Genomic DNA, 16392 nt, shown 5'->3' on the forward strand with positions numbered 1-16392 from the left:
CAGCTGTGCCTGCGGCTGGTCAGCAGACGCCAGCTGGGCCTGCCCCTGGTCAGCAGACGCCAGCTGTGCCTGCGGCTGGTCAGCAGACGCCAGCTGGGCCTGCCCCTGGTCAGCAGACGCCAGCTGGGCCTGCCCCTGGTCAGCAGACGCCAGCTGGGCCTGCCCCTGGTCAGCAGACGCCAGCTGGGCCTGCCCCTGGTCAGCAGACGCCAGCTGGGCCTGCCTCTGGTCAGCAGACGCCAGCTGGGCCTGCCTCTGGTCAGCAGACGCCAGCTGGGCCTGCACCTGGCCGGCATGCGAGCGTGGTCCGGCAGGCCACCACAGGTCGCCTTCAAGGCAGGTGACCAGGCACTATCACTATCATCACCGGCATCACAGCCCGGCCGGCCGAGTGCACAGATGGCACGAGCAGGAGCGCGGTGCGCATGCGCACCCCAGCCTGCACACCGCTCGCCGTCGAGGAACGATGACTGCCATACAGAAGCCGTCCATATAACACGTCTGCAAACAACTACGACGCTTAAAGCTTAAGCAAAGGGACGCTTCGAACGCACGTAAGAAAACCCATCCGAATGCCTTAACGCACATATCACAAGGGCGCAACCTAGCAGTAACACGGCGCCCAGTATGCCCGATCCATCGCTTGGACAGCTGGCCGTGGAGCCTCGGTCAGCCCGCCACGGGCCGGACGCACTTATTGATGGTGAGGCACGGGTCGTAGCAGCACTTGAGATGGTCGCCACACTGGTAGTCGTTGGCGCACGAGCGTGGCAGACCGCCGCGCGGCAGCGGACTGCACCCACTTAGGGGCATCGCCGGACACGCGCCCCGCCTGCCTGCCCATCAAGGTCAAGGTCAGACGGCGAAGTCAACAGCGCAAGGGCGCCGTCAGTTCAGAGGCTACGGCTGCTCGCTCATGTGTGCCGTGGCTGCGGTGAGGGGCAGGCAGATGACTGGCAGCGAGTCATGGCGGACAGCTGGACCACGAGCTGATGTGGGCTTCCGCGCCTCTGCCGGAGAGCTCCGGTACGCGGCGCCGGGCGGGGATAGAGAGAGGCGAAGCGTGCGGACCGAGCACGGAGCCTTCAACAATGGGAGGAGCCCGAGCACGGGCCTTCAATATTGGGAGGAGCCCGAACACGGGACATTCAATATTGGGAGGAGCCCGAACCTGGAGCCTTCAATACTGGGAGGAGCCCAAACACGTGGCCTTCAATATTGGGAGGGGCCCGAACACAGAGCCATCAATATTGGGAGGAGCCCAACCACGGGGCCTTCCATGTTAGGAGGAGCCCGAGCACGGGGCTTTCTATGTTCGGAGGAGCCCGAGCGCGGAACCTTCCATATAAGGAGGAGTCCGAGTAAGAAGTATTTCATATTTTGTCCGTCCCGGTGGCTCAGTTGGTTAGAGCGCCTGCCTTCCGATCCACCCACCCGTGGCGGGGTGGGTTCGAGTCGCTTTAGGGCGCTCGCTATTTGCCCTTGACAGGTTTGGCCTGCGGCCGGTGGCAGCGGTCGCGTTAAAGGTCAGTTGACGTCAGAGGGCAGGACGGACCGTGCCGAGCATTGCGGCACGTTAAGCTTTCGCCACCAAATTCTGCCGTTGACATGGGATTGCGCGATCGGATGGTAGGGGTCAGGGCTCACACAACAAGCACTGCTTAGCGTGAGCTCTGATCCCGGAAATCCATCCATTCAAAAGGTTCGGATCAAATCTTTTTAAAAAAAATATTGGAAGGAGCCCCAGCGCACCTCAACCCCTCCCAAGTGAACGGTCCGATCTTTGCATTTCTTGGGAATGATGCAAAAGGAATTGACCTTAAAGCCCATGGAAGTCCCACGCTTGTTACAATTCCAGACCTGTACATTTGTATTGTTTCAGGTTTGATGACTGCTGTGGCGGACACGGCATCGGTCAGCGCCGTTATCAGCGGGCGCCGTTATCAGCGCCGTTATCAGCGGGTACTTTCCGGTGTCTTCAACAGACAAGGGTGGGACATGTTCAGTATTACATCGACATAGCACTTATATTTAATGCAACATTTTCTGCAAAAAACGCCCGAAAGCTCTGATTAGAGTTTAAACACTTCGGCTGCTCCATCCTATTCAAATTGATTGAAAACTTCCACAATGTTGGTGTGAATACAAGGGGGATCAGACGAGCGCTGAGCTTGAGCGACTTGACCATGACGTCTGTGTCGATGACCACATGGACCGGCGCGAAGCACACTCAGCGGGAAAAGAGAACATCCCGCATGCGATGCAGGTGGGGCCATCTTGGGGCGCTAGCTGGTGCAGGCCGTACTCACTGGTGTAGAGCGTGCCGGTGCCGCTGGTGCGGTCCACGTAGTGGCTGGGCCGGTCCGACCGGCGGAACAGGAACAGCGTCATGTTGCGCGCGTTCACACCCTCGTGGGACTCGTACGCTGCGGCGCACAGGGCGAGCAAGGGTCAAGGTCAGCTCAAGGTCACGGGTTCGACGGAGAACAGGTCGAAGGTCACGGTGAGCTCGAGCGCTTGATGGGCTCGGATGGCGAGGCGTCAGCTGATATAGTCGAGGCTGTTACGTTGGTTACCTGCACCCAGACGCCAGCGGAGCACCGGCAGAGCTAGACTATTTCCGTGAAGCGGGCTTCATGGCCGAAGGAGCCTTATTTGACCTTGAACAGAGTGTCATGGCCGCGTACATGCTCCACCAATCCGGCTCCATTGTTTCGATGCAGCCATACGCCACATCAAGCCAAACGTTTCGGGGGCCCAAAGACCACATTTCCTTAACGACAGATATTTTTACTTCAATTGAGCGGCTTTTGTTGAGTTCTATGCCAGAAGTGCTGCATGTGATAGAACTGTTGCGTTGACGGATGCAGTTATTGCATGGTTCGCGATTACAGCTTGGAGCATTGGAGCACGAACATCAGCTCGTGGGGAACACTAGCATCTTGAGAAAGGAGGAATCTCGGACCGACCTTGGGGGTACACAGAGTGGACGACTTCTTGCGTCCTGGGCAGCTTCGGAGCGATGTTCTGTTTCTTCGCTGAAAGATACAGTTTGCTGGTGATCAAGGAGTGCAGCCAAAAGGAGATCACGCCTCAGAAAAAAGTCGAACGAAGGTGTTTAAGAAGATGACACACGGATAACGCAAAGAAATACCAATTAACGTAGTGAACAGAGATTGAATTGAACAAAGTGGGATGTCCACTGTCAGCTGCCAGGCCGGTCCGTTCATACAGATGCGTTAAGCACGGTTCGCGTTAGTTTCAAAGCTGTAAATGTTGCAAACAAGCCGTAATATTGCACACCACCAGCAACCGAGCACACGGAAGTACTTCTTAGGCCGTGTTTGTTTGTTGCCAAGCCAATCACACGCTCGTAATTCAGTTAAAAATGAAGCATCGACAGGTAACGTGGTTGCTTTGGAACATTGAAGGCCAAAGCAACAAAAAGGACGCTTTCATGCATTCGTGTGCCTTACTTATTTCTAAAAGCATGCAGCCCATGAGCAACTTAAATGTAATTGTTAGAGCATGCAATGCAAAACGCGTTTGTCCTTTCTTGTTTGAAAACGGCTGTTCCATTATATACACGTCGCGTTCGCTGCTGTTCCCAGAGTTTCTGTAAGCCCCGTGTATGCACCGCCGCACATGCTGTGTGTGTGCGTGTGTGTTCGGCCACCTCTGACATGAGACAGCGCCATGCCCGAAGCCGGCTGGTGGGCCCCCGGTACGACCAGTGGGCCCGGGCGGCTCCAGGCCCGCTGCCGCCACCAGCGGCCGACGTACTTGGCCTAGCGGTCTTGGCGTACCGGACCGGCGCACCGACTCGGCGGCCGTGAGAGCGTCGTTCGGGCTGCTGACGTCTGTTGGCCACCGCAGCCTGTCGGCTTCGCTGATAAACTGGCGCATTTGTGCGACGTTGCTGATTGGCTGCCACGTTTGGCCGACTCTGCCGAGTGCCAGGCGCGTTTTGGTGGCGTCGAGGACCGGCTGCCGCCTGTGAGCTTTGGTGCTTGGCTGCGTGCATGGCAGCGTGGCCCTTGTGTGGTACCACGCCCTGGTGGGGCCGGATGTCGTACTGCCAGCCGTCGAGGAGCACAAAGCCACGGCTGCCGGGCAGTCTCTGCTGCAGCTGTCCTGATCGCCGCCGTGACGTCACGGCCGTCTGTAGTCGGCGCGCTGATGACGTCAGTCAGCAGGCGGCGAGGGTTATTTGGACGTACGCAGCTGGTGACAACGGTGGGATATTTGCAGCATGATTAGCTATTATGGGCCTCATGGATGAAGTGGTTAAGCTGTGCGCTCTGAACACTAGAGGTGCAGGGTTTGATTCCCCGCGGTGTCCGTCTTCCCGGCCAAGGTGCACTGTCAGGCAGGCGACACTACATAGCCTGAGCAGCTGAGTGCGTCGTAAAGTTCCAATGACGACGACAATAATACGCTCATTTCCTAATAAATGTGCTCTAAAATACGGTAAGGACTAGACGGGTCTAGTCCCAGAAATGTATCCACTCAAACGGTTTGGATTTAATCTAAAAACGTCATCGTTTGATTACGTCATTGAACGTTCTTCTGACGTCAGAATCCCTGGCAGATTTGCCGTGTCAGAATTTCCACTGAAGGGACAAGCGGACTCGCTCGTAGCAATTCAGCTAGCTGCAAAATGGCTTTTTAACTTATGGGTGCAAAAGCACTGGCGAACCTTAAATGAGCGCATGTTGGTCCTTTCTCGTGGTATTCTTGTATATCTTTCCTCTTCTTATCGTGATAGCACGTCGTTTTACTCGCATTTATATTTTCGATTACGGCGCTAACCTCACGTTGATTCATTCCGAGTCTCGTGCCAGTCACGACTAGTGGAATTGCCCAAATGTTTGCCTTATATATGATAAAACGCGGGATTTCTCGCTTTATCTTGCATGCTTAACGCCCCGCTGACTCCGGGCAGGCTGCATGTGCCAGCCATGAGTGGGCCCAAGTGCCCCTGGTGGGGCCCCCGTGCGAGCGCCGAGTGCACAAATTCCGCACAGTGCAGCCACACCCCTTGTGCGGGCAAAGCCTGGGCCGTAGGATTCCCAGGTGTAAGCAGCCTTGCCCCACCGTCGTCCAGACTCCCACGTCCCATAGCCCTGAAAAGGCCATCACTGGCCGAAAGGCTCTGATCCAAATACCAACCAATCGTAATCGAGACTAGCATTCAACGCGTTAAGCTAAGTGAAAGCCAACTGCCCTTCGTTGATGTCACGGTTCGTGCTGACATAATTCCGTGCGAATAAGTCAGTGACTATGTTTTTCTTGAACTTGAACACAATATGGCCATTGATGGGGCGGCACTTGTGTGACGTTTCTATCACGTCATGCATCCCTGGGTGACTTCAAATTATACGGCGCGAAATAGTCTGCACAAGTTCACGTGCGCCTGACTGAGAAACAACAGGATTTAAAGCCTTACGCAATTCGACTTCAGGGAAATATCCTGAAAACGGCTATCCCAACTCAAGCCCCATACCAATTTGGAACAGCCTCATAATCGCACGTGTTCTGCAGTGCTACGTCTGTGTATGGTCTCCCGCGAACCCACATATCACATGGCCGACATTGGTTGTTATTGGCCTGTATGCGGTACGAAGGGTGGGTAGCTGTTGTAAGAGTAAGCAGAACGCAGACATTTCGACCGTACGCTCCCATCAGTGCCTTTTTGATAGCGCTGACGAGGATTCACAACCGAAAAGTCCGCTGCAGGTCCCTGCTATTTTAGAGCTACCTACTGCTATGCGGCATACTGGCCAAAAATAATATAGAAATAATTCCAGAAGGCCGTGCCTAATCATTTTGCGGACTGTGCAAGAGCTGAAGCAAACAGAAGAAGGTAAAAAATCAGTGATACACGTCTTTGTGTTTTCACGGACTACTTTCTCGCGTGCGACAAAATATACATTCTGATTTTGTTTATGTACATCAGCATTTAAGCCAGCATTCTTTCAAGTCTGTGCTGCGCTCACATGCGTATTCGCACACAGACATTGGCATATTGCGTCATGCGCGCACGAACAGCTGCATCACGTGCCACTTAGCTTCCAGTGTGGAAGAGGGCCAAACCATGCGTAGTTAAGTGCTTTGGCTTAATTCGCACAACTGACGGGCACCAGCGCCGTTCGACTGGCGGAACTGTCATTCCGCGAGTGAGCCTCAGTTGTTGAAATCAGTTTGTAAACATGCATCTGATTATTTTACTGATGTTCATTCCGTTTACAAGACCCGAGAGCACGACATCGCTCAGTCAGCGCCTGTCGAGGACGAGGCTGGTACCGTCAGTTGTGCGACTAAAACGCTCAGGACGTGGGAGAGGCAGGCGAGCAAGCTGCCGGGCGGCTCTTACCTGGACTGAAGACGGCACGGGCCTGAGCCGACGGTGAGAAGCGCCGCCTCTGCCCGCCAGAGGGTCGGGAGCCGACAGTCAGCTGTCGGTTCACGCCTCTCGATGACGTCACTCGGCCGCGTGATGACGTCACTCGGCCGGACGAGGATGGCCTTCCGCCGGATGACGTCACGAAGGGCTTAACGATGCGGCGTGAGGGTGGGTGGCCAGTGGAGCGCAGGTGCACTGTGTTCCCGCGTTCATCCACCACACGTGCCGCAAGCACCGATCGCGCCCCTCGAAGCTTGTTACCTGAAGAGTTGCTATGGTCGACGGAAACGTTGCGCCTTGGCCTGTCCTCTAGCGAGCTGGAGCGACGACTGAGGTTTGCGGCGTCGCCGCTTGGCAACCTCCATAGAGAGAGCAGACCTAGCACGATAAGGAGAAGCTTCATTCTGCTAACCGGCGACGTGTAGCGTAGCGGGTGCTGAAGCTGAAACGAGGGCAAAAGTTACCAAATAGTTCAATGCTCATTGACTCCACTGGAACCACCCGTCTGTCATGCAGCAAGTAAGAACTAGGAACGCCCAAGTGAGCAAAACAATGTTTCTGAGATGGTACATGGCACATGGTACACAACACTGTGCAAGATTAAGTTGGTTTCTAGGGTGTAAGATGTTTTTGCTCTCGACGGATGAATATCATGTATCTAAGTATTTTAAGTTTATTTTAATTCAGTTCAAAACAAGGTCTAGAAGCGGTTGTCCATGAGCATTGTCCATCGTATCTGCAGTCAGTAATAGGGTGCTGACTTAGCTCCCACAACGCTTCAAGTTACTTCACGTTACGGAAAACAATGTCCTAAATTACTGCCGACTATCATATATGATCTAGCGTCGGGATAACATCCGTAGCTAGATGTGGTCAGTGGGTAGGACAGCAACTTGCAAAAATAATGAGCTTGCAATGCCTTTGTGTAGTAATGATGGACGACTCGACCAGCTACGTATTGTGAAATAAAATATGAACTTGTGGAGAATTGTTTTGTATTATCTAACAGCAAAATAAAGTACAACTGCGCGCAGGCCAGGCTTCAGGGTCACTGCGCAGGCCAGACTTCAGAGCTGCTGCGCAGGCCAGACTTCAGAGCTGCTGCGCAGGCCAGACTTCAGAGCTGCTGCGCCGGCCAGACTTCAGGACCACTGCGCAGGCCAGACTTCAGAGCTGCTGCGCAGGCCAGACTTCAGAGCTGCTGCGCAGGCCAGACTTCAGGGCCACTGCGCAACCCAGACTTCAGGGGCACTGCGCAGGCCAGTTGTCAAGGCCGCTGCGCAGGCCAGTTGTCAGGGCCGCTGCGCAGGCTTGACTTCAGAGCTGCTGCGCAGGCCAGACTCCAGGGTTGCTGCGCAGGCCAGTTGTCAAGGCCGCTGCGCAGGCCAGTTGTCATTGCAGCCCGGGGCCGACCGTCGGTTCGCTGCCGACCCCCAGCTAGACAATGTCGACGCTAATCTACGGCCGTACAGAGGGACGATTCACCGCGAAGCTGCATCCACAAGCAGCTCTCGCGAGCAGCAAAGGTCGCGGGGAATCCCGCTACAGGACCAGCCTGACGGGCGCAGGACGAGGCCACTCGGCCGGCACGACACGGGACAGAGCTCAGAGCCGAGCGGTCTCAGGCGTGCAACGGGCGTCACCATCCCGCATGTTGGTTCCAGGGGCGAGGCGTCCTGCTGCGGAGCTTGCCGCGACCTGCCGTGACCCAGATGACCTCCCGTGACCCCGGAGCCCGCCTCTCCGGTCCCAGCCTGGCCAGTCTGCGATCCGGACCGTCTCCTGAGTCGGACCAGCGCGGCGCCGGCTCGGCACCCCGGCAGAGGTCAGCTGCGAAGAGCGCTGAACGCCCGGGGTCAAACAACTCACGACACGGTGACACGGGCTCATTCCAATACCGCGCCTGCAGTGCATTTACAAAAGGGACCCACAGCATACGCCATTCTGATATAGCGGCAGTGAGCTTTAATGCGCTTTTATACGGCGTCAAAACAAGCCGCCAGAATGCTTTATTCTAGTTTATGAGACTGGCGGTAGTGGGAGGTGCGGATCCGCGGACGGCGTCGGCGCCGAGCAGAGGGCGCCGCGGGCGGTCAGTGACCTGCACCGGCCGAGGCGCCCGGCTGCCGGCGGCCGTGATTAATTCCTTCAGCCGCCGCGCCGGACGCCGGCTACCGGCTGCTGCGGCTGACGCTGATCCCACTGACGGCGCGCCGGCGCGGAGGAGGCGCGCTCGCCCGTCCGTCGAGCACCCTGATCGGTTGCGACACGGCAGACGCGCCACGGCAGGCGCGTGCCGCCGCCTGGCGTGAAGATCCGGCCGCCGGCAACGGTATGTCTCCCTCTGCTCGCAGGCAGCTTCGCCTCAACGGTAGGGCTCGTGCACCCGGCTACGACATCGCTGAGGGAGAGGGGAGGGGAGCGGGCAAACGGTGGGGTCCGGGGACCCGGCTACCACATCGGTGAGGGGGAGAGGGAAGGGGAGACGCTGAAAGCAGTGCCCTCGGACCGGCTACGACATCGGTGACGAAGAGGGGAGGGGAGCGGGCAAACGGTGGGGTCCGGGGACCCGGCTACCACATCGGTGAGGAAGAGGGGAGGGGAGAGGGCTAACGGTGGGGTCCGGGGACCCGGCTACCACATCGGTGACGAAGAGGGGAGGGGAGAGGGCTAACGGTGGGGTCCGAGGACCCGGCTACCACATCGGTGAGGAAGAGGGGTAGGGGGCTGACGGCGGTGTCCTGGGACTCGGCTACGACATCGGTGAGGGAGAGGGGGAGGGAAGGGCTGGCTGCTCTGTGGTGCAGGATATGCTGCGGTGGAGATCTGCGACACCGCCTGTCAGACGACTGCACTGAGGAAACCAGGCAGATCCATGCTATCCCCAACCAGCTGCCGGCCACACCTAAGGTGTGGGAGAGACGCAACACTCTGCCCGGCCGTTTACATTAGTGCGGGCATCACGACGTCATTGACTCTTGACGCCAGCCCGGGACAGGGGGTCATATTGATGGCAGGGACCGTAGCTCTGATCGCGACGCCACGCCAGGGGCAGGGGATCATGGCCACTGTAGTATCTTACTCTCCTGACTAGCACTGGTTCAGCCCTGGATTCATGTCCCGCCCACAGACAGCAGCATGTGCAAGACTCTAGGGGAACTGTGACAATATATGATAATGTGATAAGGATGTGATAACTGTGATGCTAAATATGGCGTCGGAAGGTTGGGATGCATAATGTACTTGAGCTGGACCAAAACGTACTCTTCCGCACTAGATGTTTACACACCGTGTATTGTCCAGCCGAAGAAAACGCCGACCAGGTTAATTCCTTACATTTCTGAGCGTCAACACCAGAAAGAGAAGCCAACTGCTTCGCTTCTTCGTCTTTCGTCCAGTTACCCACGCCATGGGTAGATAAGGCACCCAGCCGATCCGTACCAGCGGTCCAGCAGTAGATAAGGCAGCCAGCCGAGCCGTACCAGCAGCCCAGCAGTAGATTAGGCAGGAGCGGAGCCGTACCAGCAGCTCAGCGCATGATAATCACTCATGACCAGTCCGGATGGTAATCGGTCATGATCAGTCCGACAACACTTCTCTACACCATGTGGTCGACAGGTACGACAGCTCTGACGGCTCTTTGTTAAATATATACAATGCAAATCTTTGGATATTTGACATCATAGCTTTGTTTGAACAATACCCATCCGCATTGCATAAACAATGTTCTGATCCTTGGGCCAGTTGAACGGCACATTCACACGAATAAATTAGTGATTTTTATTGTTATGATTATTTATTTTTATGTCATTATTATTTATAAATTACCTGTTTTTTGTGAAGGCGAAGTCCATCACCCGTCACTCATCCGATGGACCGGGGGCTCTACTGGCGGCGGTACAAACTCTGCCGCATGCCCCACTGCCACCGGTAGCTAGAGTCGCCCTTCGAGGCTGCTCTTCCGGTGACGTGCAGGGTCAGAGCACAGACCGCCGCAGGCGCAGGAGCACAGACCGCCGCAGGCGCAGGAGCACAGACCACCGCAGGCGCAGGAGCACTCCGTCTGAACACCCGGCCGCTGGTCATGACGGGGGCCCGGCAGCCGCGCCCACTCAGCGGCTCGCCGCCAGCTCGTGCTCGCCAGATCCGCCCCACAGGAATGCTCCGCACAGGAATACCGCCCGATTATTTTCGCACAACCCGGAACATCCCGTTTGCACTCCCAGCTGGCAAAGTAATCCGTTGTCCGATGTATTCCCCTCCCCTGCCTCCCTCGCTGTCCGTCCGGTCAGCCTAAGCTGAACGATTGCGACAGAGATCGATGACAGCGGCGCTCCTGATGAGACGCTGCCGGGCTCAGAGGGCCCGCCCAAGCACCTGTATGCGGAGATCGGCGGTGACTGCCATTCACTGCAGGAAGCCGGCCGTGCCGCCGAGCCGCAGCGCCAGCAGTGGCGGCTGCGACTCGACTGGGAGCAGGACAGCAGTGGCGGCCGCACCTCGGCTGGGAGCAGGACAGCGGTGACGGCTGCAGCTCGGCCGGGAGCGGGGCAGTAGTGACGGCCGCACCTCGGCCGGGAGCGGGGCAGCGGTGACGGCCGCACCTCGGCTGGGAGGAGGACAGTAGTGACGGCCGCACCTCGGCTGGGAGGAGGACAGTAGTGACGGCCGCAGCTCGGCCGGAAGCGGGGCAGCGGTGACGGCCGCACCTCAGCTGGGAGCAGGACAGTAGTGACGGCCGCACCTCGGTTGGGAGCAGGACAGTAGTGACGGCCGCACCTCGGCCGGGAGCAGGACAGTAGTGACGGCCGCAGCTCGGCCGGAAGCGGGGCAGCGGTGACGGCCGCACCTCAGCTGGGAGCAGGACAGTAGTGACGGCCGCACCTCGGCTGGGAGGAGGACAGTAGTGACGGCCGCACCTCGGTTGGGAGCAGGACAGTAGTGACGGCCGCACCTCGGCCGGGAGCGGGGCAGCGGTGACGGCCGCAGCTCGGCCGGGAGCGGGGCAGCGGTGACGGCCGCACCTCAGCTGGGAGCAGGACAGTAGTGACGGCCGCAGCTCGGCCGGGAGCAGGACAGTGGTGACGGCCGCACCTCGGCTGGGAGCAGGACAGTAGTGACGGCCGCAGCTCGGCTGGGAGCGGGGCAGCGGTGACGGCCGCACCTCGGCTGGGAGCAGGACAGTAGTGACGGCCGCAGCTCGGCCGGGAGCAGGACAGTAGTGACGGCCGCAGCTCGGCTGGGAACGGGGCAGCGGTGACGGCCGCACCTCGGCTGGGAGCAGGACAGTAGTGACGGCCGCACCTCGGCTGGGAGCAGGACAGTAGTGACGGCCGCAGCTCGGCCGGGAGCGGGGCAGCGGTGACAGCCGCACCTCAGCTGGGAGCAGGACAGTAGTGACGGCCGCAGCTCGGCCGGGAGCGGGGCAGCAGTGGCGGCCGCACCTTGGCTGGGAGCAGGGCAGCAGGAAGTTTCGGTCGCCGGCGCAACTGCACACCCTTTGACGCATCCCACCCCACAGCAAAAACATGGAGATAGGTGAGTAGGTGTCGTTACGCTCCCCGCGCGCAGCTGGTAGCCCCCCTCCCCCTCCCCCACGTCTGGCGACCATCCACCCGCGTCTGATGGCCACCCATGACACTGCATTGGAGTCGTCCAGAGATGAGCCCTCGCACTGGACTATTCACCTGGGTGTGTGCTGCCAAACCGGACCCTCAAGAGGTTCTCTGATTTATGAGCCGCGTCGACAGGCCGTGCAGCCCTCCCCCCCCCCCCCCCTCCTCCTCCCTCCACGCGGTCGGTGGCATGGGGCGGCTCGGAGGGATCTGGTGCACCAGCGGCGCCTGCTCCGTCGACTCGGGGCGGTCTCGGAGGGACCTGGTGTACCAGCGGCGCCTGCTTCGTCGACTCGGGACGGTCTCGTCGGGTCCAGAGCCCGAGGCGGCAAGGTGACACGGTCACGGGTGGCTCCAATTGGACGCGATCCTCTGCACCGAGGCGCCAGCTGACTGATCGCAGGAGGACGTATGCCGTTCGTCTCCCTGCATGACTGACGCTGATTTTCTCGTTCGCGTTGTGCTGAGCTACTGTTGTGCTGCGGTTTGTAAAAGGCTGTATTGAGTCGTCCTATGTCGGTATATTATGATGTTGGCGGAACATTAGGGGGCGTTGAGCAATGGGCTGGCATTTTAAAAACCAATCAACGAATATCAAGAACTTGTTATGCGGAAATTCGTTGAGTCCAGCTCAGATGCAATGTGCAATTCCAACCTCCTAACGCCTCGCCCACAAGTTTTGCACTGACTGCTGTTTTTGGTTGGGTCACGAACTCAGAGTTGGACCTGGCTGTTTTTACCATCTGAATGTTACCGGACTTTCGGTTCAGAGCTAGCCCTGCTAGCATCATAGCAGCAATGCCGCTTGAGAGCAGTTTTTATCACCAAGCAGCAAAATAAGCCGATAATTCTGTGCCACCAGATCTGGAGCAGCTGAATAAAAAACAGCTATACACGAAATGAAGCTGCTGTTCATTGTTGTAATGTTTCCTCCCTTTTTGTTAATTTGCATGCTGCAAACAAAGCACTCGGCGACCACGGAGTCTCTAGTGAACGTCAGAAAGAACTGATAACATGCGATATGCTCATTCCTGAATACCCTTGAACGATACAAATAGCCATGAGCTCAGTGACAAAAACCAAATCGGCTGCTCAGATGCCAGGCTCTCCCGTGTTATGTGGAAGGTGGTAGTGCGTCACGATCGCTAAGCTACCGGCGCTTGTGAATGGTCAAATGCCAGAATACTGCGGTGTTTGTAACTCCAAGGACGAGCCAGGTGGCTGATCAGTGCTGCAGCCAGAAGATATGCGGTCCAACAGGCAAAGCATTACATGACACCAGAGATCTGGCGGGCCGTGAGACGGATCAACACCAGAGGGCTGGCGGGCCGTGAGACTGCTTGACACCAGAGGGCTGACGGGCCGTGAGACTGTTTGACACCATAGAGCTGGCGGGCCGTGAGACTGCTTGACACCAGAGAGCTGGCGGGCTGTGAGACTGCTCGACACCAGAGGGCTGTCGGGCCGTGAGACTGATCAACACCAGAGGGCTGGCGGGCCGTGATCGACACCAGAGATCTGGCGGGCCGTGAGACTGCTCAACACCAGAGAGCTGGCGGGCTGTGAGACTGCTCGACACCAGAGAGCTGGCGGACCGTGAGGTTGATAAATCCACTGTTTTGCATTGGAAGCATCTTAACAACCTTACCACATTGGATGGCATTGGACGTATTTGATCGCGCATCAAGAATCTCTAAAACCCTGGCACTGATATTTCATGGTCAACAAACATTTCGGCCTATATGATGATGCAAACCGCAGAAAATCCGAAGGTCTTCAGAGCATCCAGCCGGTCAAACAAAGCTCAAGCCAATTTGCCTCCATTTTTACGGGGGCTTCGGCTCAACGGGATAATTCTAGCCCGTTGACACTGGGCATTCCAGTTAGTTTAAGGAAGGGCTTGGCACACAGGATTACCTTTGTGACATGACTTCAGACACTGACGTTCAGTTTGGTGCAGGTATTTCCTGTTTGGCGAGGTTTTCGAGTTAACAAATGGCACGAACCCAAGCCTGATTCATATCGTGTGCTTGCTACAAGTGCCCTCGGCGTTGATGGGGACATCACACAACGGCCGCTTTACTAGTCCCCCCTACATTTAAAAAAGTAACCAACATAAAATGTTGCCCTTCTACTTTGGCAACAGATCAGGAAAGCATTTCGCCAGTTCGATTACGTCTTTGCAATCGGGAGCAAATTCGAAAAAAACGGACTCATGCTCTACACATTCCGACCGGTGTAGTTGCTCCGCAAAGCGTCAGTTCATGATCCGAGTCTCTACATAACACTGGCGGATCTCTCTTGGCGGTGTGCCAAAATTTAAGTCATGATTCAAACACGGATTGTTTATGTTGCCATGGCCGATCAGTCGTGCTTCAGCACTTAGGTGTATGCCTTCCTGCGAAGCTAAGATGCCGGCGAGGTAGATGAATGTCAAAGATATCGTTCCCTTGATATGTTAAATTGTTGTGTGCAGCAGAAGGAATTCCACTGGCCAGATCAGTTCCTGCTTTGGCACGGTGCTACGTAACGACGCGAGCAAAGAACGGGCAAAATGATCTGTCAGATCGCACTCAGTGTGTGATTCGCGCAGCGCTGCAGAGATCTTCGGCAGTGGGATTTATGAGTCGCGCGACGTGCCCGAAGTGTTAATTGCGTACCACTTCGAAGGCCAATGTGGTCCTTCTGAGCCCTCGGGCCCACAGAGAGGCGGGCGACGTTCGTGTCAACGAAGACGGTGGGGAACGCACACCTCGGCTGTCTTGTTCCGTGACATGTAAAAGCTTATTCCGTAACGTTTGTGCAATGGGTTCACGTATTCGGGCATTTGGATTGGTGATTATATGCCATATATATATATATATATATATATCATTGAATGCATAGAAACCGGCCAAAATTGATCAGTTCAGGGCTGTGGGGCGAGATGACGGTGAGGCGGAGCTACATACTCCGGGAACCCCATCGTGGAGACCAAAGCCGCGCAGGCACAGCCTCTGCGGGGTGCATGCATGGTACTCGGGGTCCTCAACAGGGGACGCTTCATTTCACTCGCGGCTGACGCACGCAGCCGGCCCCAGGCAGGCATAGTGGCGCGGGATGCGGGATTAAGCTAGAGAGAGGATAAAGGGGCGGACGTCATGCAGGTGCAAACTGGACGGGTTGATCGAAGCATACCACCAGTCAAGTCGAAAGCCACGTCTCAATGTCAACCAAGTACGCCGAGATTTGACAAATCATTTGACGCCCGCGTGCCAAGCGAGCGCAGACTATAGACGTGCCCAGCATGTAACTCCCCAAGTGTCGCAGCATTGTCACGACTTTGCCGTTCACTCCCTCATAACCGAAAAATAGTGCATGCTGTGCTTGCACAACAGACACTTTCCAGTTGTTGTGTTACTATGATGATTATGTAATGCCTTCGCCAACTGGCCGGCGGGTGGATGCATTATGGGATCTTCCTGCCCAACTGTTTATTCCTCAAAACAAGCTGGGCGTGAATTACAGGTGTTTACCACGTAAACAAAGAGCTGGTGACTGGTGTAAGCGCGGGTAATTTGGTGCATGTTTTTCACGAAGCAACATTGGTGCGATGCCAAAATGATTAGACGGACGACATAATTATTTTTAGACAAGCAGAAGAGATCCGACACGTGTGTCGAAAATCTGTTTTTCGGGTCACCCAAGGAACTCGAAAAACTGTACCTTTGCAGCAGAGCCCGCTACGTCTCTTCTGTTATCCTTAATGACGTGTGGCAATACTTCAGTGGATGGCAGTCACCAGAAATGCCGTTCATTTGGTACCTTAAAGCTAACGGCAGTTTTGGTGGATCGGCACTGGGACCAAGCGCTGTATTCTGCAACATCGCACGGAAATTCACGAACAGCAATTCCCCAAATACGATCCCCAAGCATGAACACTGACCTGATCGTCTGACGCGGCGGTGTTCGGTGTCAGCGCTGTGTCCACACCACTTCTTCCCAGGCGGAAGGCCACCACACGGCTGGATCAACGCAGCGAACGCGGCCTGCAGCCGCCGTCCGGTTTTCTTATACGGAACCGAAGCCGAAGCAGTGACGTCACTGGCTGCGCCGTCGGCGAATCGCGGGCGGAGGACGTGCCTGAATCATGCCACGTGCCAGGGCGGTCCCGTGGCGGCACCGGGGCGGTACAGGCCGGGCCGCAATTGAGGTGAGGCAGGCTAATCGTGTGGTGAGGCAGGGCGGCGCGGGGGGAGGGGGGGGGGGGGCGAGCGTGTCTGATGGGATCTGGCAAGTGTCACAACAAATGGATATCAGTCTGTCCGGTTCTTGCGTGCGGTAGGAGAAATCAGATATTGTAGTAGGTTAGCTAAAATGTTCGGCGTCTGA

At 56.7% G+C, this 16392-nt stretch overlaps 1 protein-coding gene across 3 annotated transcripts; it reads right to left on the reverse strand.

The window, feature by feature from the left end:
* Window positions 1–263: 263 nt before the first annotated feature.
* LOC119093013 (uncharacterized) lies at window positions 264–16040 on the reverse strand. 3 transcript variants are annotated; one of them, XM_037215909.1, is made up of 6 exons: window positions 15947–16040; window positions 6377–6848; window positions 3784–4176; window positions 2970–3038; window positions 2310–2426; window positions 264–836 (listed from the first exon to the last, which is right to left on the reverse strand). In XM_037215909.1, exons 2-6 carry the CDS (start codon window positions 6807–6809, stop codon window positions 670–672), a joined length of 1179 nt encoding a protein of 392 aa, XP_037071804.1. In that variant the 5' UTR covers window positions 6810–6848; window positions 15947–16040; the 3' UTR covers window positions 264–669. The 3 variants fall into 3 exon arrangements, with proteins under 3 accessions (XP_037071804.1, XP_037071808.1, XP_037071815.1); XM_037215913.1 differs by lacking the exon at window positions 3784–4176; XM_037215920.1 differs by lacking the exons at window positions 6377–6848; window positions 15947–16040 and having other exon boundaries at window positions 3784–6359.
* Window positions 16041–16392: the final 352 nt, after the last annotated feature.

This window comes from Pollicipes pollicipes, unplaced genomic scaffold (assembly GCF_011947565.3).
Source record: "Pollicipes pollicipes isolate AB1234 unplaced genomic scaffold, Ppol_2.1 Scaffold_1600;HRSCAF=1878_pilon_pilon_pilon, whole genome shotgun sequence".
Taxonomy (NCBI): Eukaryota; Metazoa; Arthropoda; class Thecostraca; order Pollicipedomorpha; family Pollicipedidae; genus Pollicipes; species Pollicipes pollicipes.

Excerpts from the sequence above, each read along its gene's own strand:
- LOC119093013 (XM_037215909.1), bottom strand. The coding sequence starts at position 6,809 with ATGAAGCTTCTCCTTATCGTGCTAGGTCTGCTCTCTCTATGGAGGTTG. Across the intron at positions 4,177-6,376 it reads CCGTGCCGTCTTCAGTCCAG|CGCGCCGACTACAGACGGCC; the intron begins GTAAGAGCCGCC and ends TGACGTCATCAG. Across the intron at positions 837-2,309 it reads CACCGGCACGCTCTACACCA|GCAGGCGGGGCGCGTGTCCG; the intron begins GTGAGTACGGCC and ends CTTGATGGGCAG.